This window comes from Olea europaea, unplaced genomic scaffold (genome assembly GCF_002742605.1).
Source record: "Olea europaea var. sylvestris unplaced genomic scaffold, O_europaea_v1 scaffold7709, whole genome shotgun sequence".
NCBI classification, from domain to species: domain Eukaryota; kingdom Viridiplantae; phylum Streptophyta; class Magnoliopsida; order Lamiales; family Oleaceae; genus Olea; species Olea europaea.
Genome location: NW_019266128.1, coordinates 293 through 8,057, shown reverse-complemented (window position 1 = coordinate 8,057; position 7,765 = coordinate 293). Strand labels below are relative to the sequence as shown.

General features: G+C 33.9%; 1 protein-coding gene across 2 annotated transcripts; it reads left to right on the top strand.

Moving 5' to 3' along the window:
* Positions 1-1,500: 1,500 nt before the first annotated feature.
* Positions 1,501-7,096, top strand: LOC111391281 (V-type proton ATPase subunit C). 2 transcript variants are annotated; one of them, XM_023016452.1, is made up of 11 exons: positions 1,501-1,726; positions 1,829-1,897; positions 2,016-2,143; positions 2,234-2,333; positions 3,215-3,282; positions 3,504-3,645; positions 3,867-3,983; positions 4,140-4,301; positions 5,875-5,958; positions 6,064-6,143; positions 6,696-7,096. In XM_023016452.1, the coding sequence occupies exons 1-11, from the start codon at positions 1,607-1,609 to the stop codon at positions 6,793-6,795; spliced, it is 1,170 nt and encodes a 389-aa protein (XP_022872220.1). In that variant the 5' UTR covers positions 1,501-1,606; the 3' UTR covers positions 6,796-7,096. The 2 variants fall into 2 exon arrangements, with proteins under 2 accessions (XP_022872220.1, XP_022872221.1); XM_023016453.1 differs by having other exon boundaries at positions 1,502-1,726; positions 4,140-4,265.
* Positions 7,097-7,765: the final 669 nt, after the last annotated feature.

Sequence of the window (7,765 nt, the reverse complement as noted above, 5' to 3'; positions counted from 1 at the left end):
TTATCACAATTGGATATGTTGGCCGAGATTTTCAGATGGAAGTTGGCCGAAATAATAAACCATTGCCTAAAATCAATAAATCATGGATTAAATCCCTAAGAGTTTTGGGGATGAAAGTTCTTTATAACATTGCAAAGAACTTATATGATAAAAAATTCAGATGCTTGTGCCAATATGAAGGATGAACACTCCTTACAAATAATGGAAAAGAAAAATCTACCATTTTGAAAGAATATATCTAGAAATTTGATACCCATCAAATTAGTGGAAGTCCAACAATAATCCAAAAATCATGTAGATTGAGGGAGTGCCCCACATGCAGACAAGATTAAAAGATTGATTCTTCAAGATAAAAGATGAATGGAGATAAATAAAAGGGGACCTACCACTACCAAAACATCTAGCCAGCTGCATATGGAGCCAAAAATGGAAAGGCAATAATAGAGAAAAAGATACCCCTTTGATGGAAAGGCAAAGAATGCACGTGAAAATGTAGACCCCAGGAGGAAAATAATAGAGAGGCATGTGAGCCTTTTTTTTCAAAATTCTGATGTATGCAATGATGTAATAGATCAATAATAGTGAGTTTGAGTCATGTATAAATAGGGGTCTTTGGAGAAATAATGAATCATCTCGAGTTAGAAATCATTCTCTTTCCTTAAGTTTTTCAAAACCAGTTTTTCTTGAAACCCCTTGTATATAATAGAAATTTTGTATAAATCATTATAGAAATAAAATTTCAATCTTTTGATATCAGAAAAATATGAGTTTCTAAACTTCCTATCCCATAGATTCTTGATAGATTGAAGAAGATGATTTATTTTTTACTTTAACAAAGAGAGAATTTTGTTTATTTAAAATCTTTATTCTTAATTCTAAGAAAAGATACAGTGAGGGCAAGAAGTTGAAATAGCAAAATTCCCATTGAGGCAGGAGGCCGTTTGAGGGAACAGTTTGTAGATTCAGAGCCTGAAGGTCACTTGATTCTAAGAATACAGATTTAAGATCAAAAGTAAGGTAAAATTATTGTATTTGTTAAATTTAGAAAGAATTCTTCTAATAGCTTGAAAGAATCGTAGGGATTATTACTTTTCATGTTTGCAAAAAACTTATCTAACATGTTATTATTATTCATAAAGTTTGCAAGGAATTATCTGAATAATGTCAGGTTATACAATTAAAGGATTAGATAATCTGTTAGAAAAACTATTAATGAAAATAAGAAATATTTTTGCTCAACTAGAGACTATGAATATTTCATCTAAGAAATATGATAATCTTAGTGAATTACATGACAATTATATTACAGATTATGCTAATTTATTAGATCAAAGGATGAAACTATATATTAAAACTCAAAATGAAAGAAATAGAGGAATTTCAGAACTATCCAAATAAATTAAGAATATTTTGTGCAAAATATGACAAATCCTTTCATTAAGGGTATTATAGACATTTTATAAAAAATGAATAGTGGCAGCTAATTTATAAAAATCTCCCCTTCCGATAATTGTTTTTCGTTATAGATTTTCCCAATTTTCTTCTCTCCATCTCTCTAATATATATTTCCCCAATTTGAACAATCAATCAATCGGAGTGAGTAATAATGGCAACTCGGTACTGGGCTGTGTCTCTCCCCGTGGCGCAAGGCTCCTCCGCATCCGCCCTTTGGAATCGCCTCCAGGAATCCATCTCCAAAAATGCATTCGACACACCCCTTTACAGAGTAATATTATATAATTACATGTACCCCTAGTTATGTATTTCCGAGATTTTCTTTTTATGATTTCTATTTTGCTAATTATTGTGATTTTAATGAATTTTGCAGTTTAACATTCCGAATCTTCGGGTGGGCACACTAGATTTGCTATTGGCACTCAGCGATGATCTTTTGAAGGTATGATATTTTGGTTTTTCATTTTTTTGTATTCTGGAATTTCAGCTGATTTTATTACATTTTAGAGTAGCTTGAGAAGGAATTATTTGAAAATTTGAAACTTGATTTTTTTTGGCAGTCGAACAATTTTATTGAAGGGGTGTCTCACAAAATTCGGAGACAGATCGAGGATTTGGAGAGGGTTTCGGGTGTGATGAGTAGCTCTCTCACAGTTGATGGGGTGCCCGTTGACTCATATCTCACTAGGCAAATCTTCACGCTTACATTTTTATGGATTTATTTAAATTTTCAATTTCTTTTGAAGTAATTGAATTTGGTAAAACTTCGTGGCCTTAGATTTGTCTGGGATGAAGCAAAATATCCGACAATGTCTCCACTTAGGGAGATTGTGGATGGCATTCATGTACAAATTGCCAAGATTGAGGATGACCTCAAGGTATATTTATTTCCCGTTTCATTTTATTTATGTTTTTTAAAAATTGAATGTGGATGTTGCATTATGTTTCTGAGTTCTGGAATGCAAATTTGTATAAGCGCTTTCCAAATTGCGACAAATGTGTGACTTAGAGCATGTTTGGGGTGGTTTATTATTAAAAATAAGCGCTAATTTTTGTAAATTATTTAGGTTTATTTCGAATGTAGGTGGGTCCATATTGAAACTAAACCACACATTTGGTGCTTATTTTTAAGTATAAGCCAGCCTGAGCATGTTCTTAAAGTGATTGGTTGGCTCCTTGTTTTGTAATGCTTTGGGGTTCTGATTTAATAGTTGAGCTTGTCTAATAGATGGATCCTGTTTGCTTATATGTAATGTGATTTGGGCTAAGGAGTGTAGAAACTAATTTTTATCAGCTTTTTAACAGAATGATTCTGCATTTTCATGATAAGTACAAGAGACAAGACTCTTTTATCTTTCTTTGGTATTGTACACGAATGTAGTCACCAACGCAATAGCCAACCTAGGTTGATGCAAGCGAATATAATGGGAACAATGAAGCATTTTCTTCCACTAATATCAAGCAGCAGAATATGATCAGTTTCTTTTAAATTCTTCAGCAAACTAACTTGTAAATAATTTTTTCATGCGTGTTCTCATTATCATCAATACTTTACTTTTTTCCAAAGCTTGGCAACCTTGTATTTTTCACTCAATTTCAGCCTTGTTTAATTTGATCTTCTCTTCTTCTAAATTAATGTTGTTCTTCCATCCATACGTGCTGTCCAAGGTAGATGCATGGCTTGTAAATCTCAGTCACTTTTGTTGGAACTCTTTCTTAATATGTTACTAATCAGGCTTGTAAAATTGAAATGTCTCAGGTTCGTATTGCTGAATATAGCAATGTGCGCAGCCAACTAAATGCCATAAACCGGAAGCAAGCTGGAAGGTATGCCTATTTATTTTGTGAGATTATATACTTCATTTTCAGCTTGTTCAGTTTAAGCAAATATATTATGCACTTTTTAAGCGTGCTTCTGTTTTGTGAGATTATTAGTAGGTTGTCTTACAAATATAATTTACATTGTAAATGCTATAACCAATAGATGAAATTTGCCCCATATATCTATATAATTTTATCATAATTCGTTGCTATAATTTCTTATGCAGCCTGGCTGTTCGTGACCTGTCCAATTTGGTAAAGCCGCAGGATATTATTACTTCAGAACATTTGACAACCCTACTTGCTGTTGTGCCAAAGTATTCACAGAAAGATTGGTTATCAAGCTACGAGGGACTCACATCTTATGTAGTAAGAACTCCTTTATCGACAGCATGACGTCACTTCTGCATGTCAGCTCTCAATGCTACTTCAATTTTGCACTGAATGTATTAAAGATGCTTCTATTCCGCATTCTTCCAAGTGATCTAGTGCTGAATAACGAAATTACGTTGTATGCTGTTTTTGTCTGTCCAACGGAGAACTGATTTTCCTTCTATAAATTGTAATTTTTGATTGAACTAATGTTTTAGGTCCCCAGATCCTCCAAGAAGCTACACGAGGACAATGAATATGCTCTATATACTGTAACGTTATTCAATCGCGATGCTGACAATTTTAGAACCAAGGCACGTGAAAGAAATTTCCAAGTGAGTGGGTTATGGAGTATTAATGGTCGTGAGAACTATTGCATCTCCTAATTTTTTTTTGAGAGTATCTTATGTAATTTAATGGAGAAATAGTTTGTCCGTAATTAGCGATGTTGGATGAAGTCCTGATGAAGCATTTGTTGTTTTGAAATATAGATTCGTGATTTTGAATATAATCCAGAAACACAAGAGACCCGGAAGCAGGAGCTTGAAAAACTTACGCAAGACCAGGAAACATTAAAAAGCTCTCTGTTGCAATGGTGCTATACCAGTTATGGAGAGGTACTCTGTGTGTGTGTGTGCGCGCTCTCTATAAAGGTTCAAAAATTTTGTCATCGCATACAATTTTTTAAACCATCTTCACTGCATTTTGAACCTTGGTAGAACTACATTCATTATAACATGATAAAAATGAATGGTGCTCTAGGATTTTAGAAATGTTTCAATGGGTGTTTACCTTTATCTGTAAGGAGATTAAAGTTGTCAAGTTGTTTATGATCTAACAACTGATGGAAGGTTGTTCCTGAGAAATAGTTTATGTATTTTAAAAAATGGTTAAATATCATTCATCTAATGTTTTGCCAACCTTATCTAACTGATATTTTAACATATTGTCTCATATTTGATCTTCAGATATGGCTAAACTTTTAAATAATCAAAGCACTCTCCAATGCTACTTCTCCATCTGCATTTTTGGGTTAAGACCTGTTTGGGCACTAAACTTAAGGGTGTGCCCTATTGCATGCAACCAAACTTAATTCTCTATCAAATTAGCACTGAGCTTCCAAATTTTTCTGCGTTACTCAGTGCTCACTACACAACTCTGTCTTTGAAAAGGAAGACCTTGCACATGGCAATCAGAAATTCTTCGTGGAATAATTTTAGGACATTAAGTGGGAATAGTTTGCCCGTATTGAATAAATTGTTATTGTTAAAATTGAATGTTTTTTGCCAATTTACAACAAAAAACATGTTTTGTAGCCCATTGAACTAAATCAGATTTTGGAGAATAAAATACGTAAAACCAAGTTTCATTTGCACGTGCAAGTTCTAGCCCAATTTAACTTCTGAAATCATTTCACATAGGATTTCCACCACGTGCAAGCTCCGATATTTTTTAGGGTGGTCTTAAGGATAGTGACTAACAAGGAAAGAAATTCGAACCTAGTGCTGACTTCGTAAGAAAATTAAGTTTGAGTGACTAAATCGGTCACACCAATAAGTTCAGTGCCTAAGTAGGTTTTAACCCCTTTTTTAAGAAGTCGATTATGAGAAGACATTTAGAAAGAATAACTCCTCCTAGAGGTACATGGGGCACCAACTCTACTTTTATACCATAAATTGGCTTGACATAATTATGGAATTTGTTATGACTTATGAATATGCAAAAAATAAGTATATCAACTATCACTTGAAATACGGAAATTTCTTTGGGTTTCAGTATGCTTATCTTTAAAATTCACCTCTTGGACCCTTCCGGAAAACTAAAGCAAAACAGATCTCGATACCTTGAATTTCATATTTTTTTATTTAAAAAGTTTATGTTATTTATAATTGCCTTCGAGTATCATCAGTATTCATAACCACCCCTTGATGATGGCTAGAATCTTGGAGAATAGTTTATTTGGCATCCATATTCCTAGGTGTCTGCAATAACCATCTTATTTTGTCTTAGATTAGTTCCATTTAGTTCTGAACTAACATATTCTTCATTTATTTCATATACAATACAGGCTTATGTACTGCTTTCACAATATGAACCACCCTGAATAATAGTATGATTGGTATCTATTGCATTAACTAGTAGTTCATTTTTTCACGTGCGATTTCTGGAATGTCTGTAAATGTTGGGTATTCAATGGAAAATTGGGGTTGCCTGATTGGCCTGCAGGTGTTCAGCTCCTGGATGCACTTCTGTGCAGTACGTGTCTTCACTGAAAGCATTCTGCGATATGGTCTGCCGCCGTTGTTTTTGGTAATTAATATTCCCCTTAATGACTTGTTTTATTTATTTTTTATTTTTAACTGTTATCTTCTGCTGTTACTTAAGCTGTACTGAGAGAGTGACATTTTATTTCAGTCTGTTGTGTTATCACCATCTGTGAAAAGCGAGAAGAAAGTTCGTTCAATTCTTGAGGGACTGTGTGATAATTTAAACAGGTACTATCTTTGATATCTTCTAAGCTTCATTGTTCTTTCATGTACTCTAAGCAGCCTTTTATGATAATAACCCACAACTGTGATATCGTGGGTCAATATTGCGAGTCTAATTCAAATAAGCAGACCCCCTCCAAGGTTGTGAATTTTTCATGATGTGATTTAGAGCACATTTTTAGTGCGAAAAGTCAATGTCTGTTCCACAATAATTAAGGCATCTAGGATAGATTGAAAATAGTACAAATTTAATTTTTGTTGACTGCGTATAATTTATTTTGCAACTGGAATAAAAGAATTTGGGATGTTAACTTCTTGCCATCGTATGAAGGATCGTGACAGAAGCTCTCAAGGAAGGACAGACAAATTTAAAGCTTTTTACATTTCATAAGTTATATTACTGTTAAACGAATTGAGTGTTTGGGATGAGGACTGACCCATTTGGTTCTCTTCTTCTTTAGTCTAATTGTCTTCTTTCTGGTCACATCTTTGATGGTCTTAGGATGCAAACTTTTGATAGAGTGTGTACTGCTGTTAATATATTCTGTGTAACTGCAGCACTTACTGGAAAATTGAGGAAGATGGAGGAGGGATGGGTGGCTTTGCAGGTGATGCAGATTCACATCCTTACGTCTCCTTCACAATAAATCTTGTTTAAGCCAAGGTATGGCATTGTGCTGTTCAATTTCCCATCGGTGTGATCTTAGTGGTCTCCAAAAGAATAAGGACAGATGCGGCTTTTGTATAATAGAGTAAATTATTCAATTTGTTGCATTAAGTACATGCTGCTTCTCAATCCTCCACTGCAAACTTTTGAGCCTGTAGATGTATTTCAATTTGTAGCAGTTTTCGTCATTGTCCATCTACGTTTGGTTTTCCAGTTGTGTTGGAGCCACAGCTTTAATGTATTGTCAGCCGTGAGTTCTTTAATAATACACACTCTTGGCTTCTCTTTACTTGTGGCATCATCTACTTGTGTAGCAAAGAATAATAAGTAGAAAATAAATTGTCCATTATATTGTGCAGTGCTACATACTGAAACTGAACACTCAGAATGGACTTAATTATCTCATTTTGTTGGGTTATTGACATTTAACCCAAACACCACAATAGTCTACATCTCCCACAATGGATTATAGCACAACATGGGGGTTTGTAACCGATGAAGCTGAGATTGTGTCTGTATATTTGTCAACCTGTGATGGCCTTGCTGCGCAAACGTAGTGATGTATTCAATGAATTTTAAACGAGGAATCACTGCAGTGGTTGGTCTATGACGAAGGATAATTTTATCTTCGCCAAGTTAATCTCCAATTTCAAGTCTTTTAAGGCCAATCTTATGAAATAAAAAGGAAAAGAAACTTTTGAATCAAAATATGTTTGGGGCTATATCTAATTGAGTTGTTAAAAGGTTCGCCCCTGGGACTTGTGTCTAAGTTATGACACTGTAGATCATGTATTAAAAAGTTTCGAGTGCAAATTACTAAGCCTTTGTTTGTCATCCAATTTTTTCCATTCTTTTTTCTACTGTATTCATTTTTAACCACACATTCTTTATTAAAATAATATCATATGCAAATCACAATTTTTTTTTTTTTTAACCACACATATTCTATAAATTACTATTT

What these genes read in the sequence shown, in the direction of transcription:
- LOC111391281 (XM_023016452.1), top strand. Translation starts at nt 1,607, where the DNA reads ATGGCAACTCGGTACTGGGCTGTGTCTCTCCCCGTGGCGCAAGGCTCC. An exon ending in AGGGACTCACATCTTATGTA is followed by an intron (nt 3,646 to 3,866) that starts GTAAGAACTCCT and finishes CTAATGTTTTAG; the next exon opens with GTCCCCAGATCCTCCAAGAA. An exon ending in GTCTGCCGCCGTTGTTTTTG is followed by an intron (nt 5,959 to 6,063) that starts GTAATTAATATT and finishes ATTTTATTTCAG; the next exon opens with TCTGTTGTGTTATCACCATC.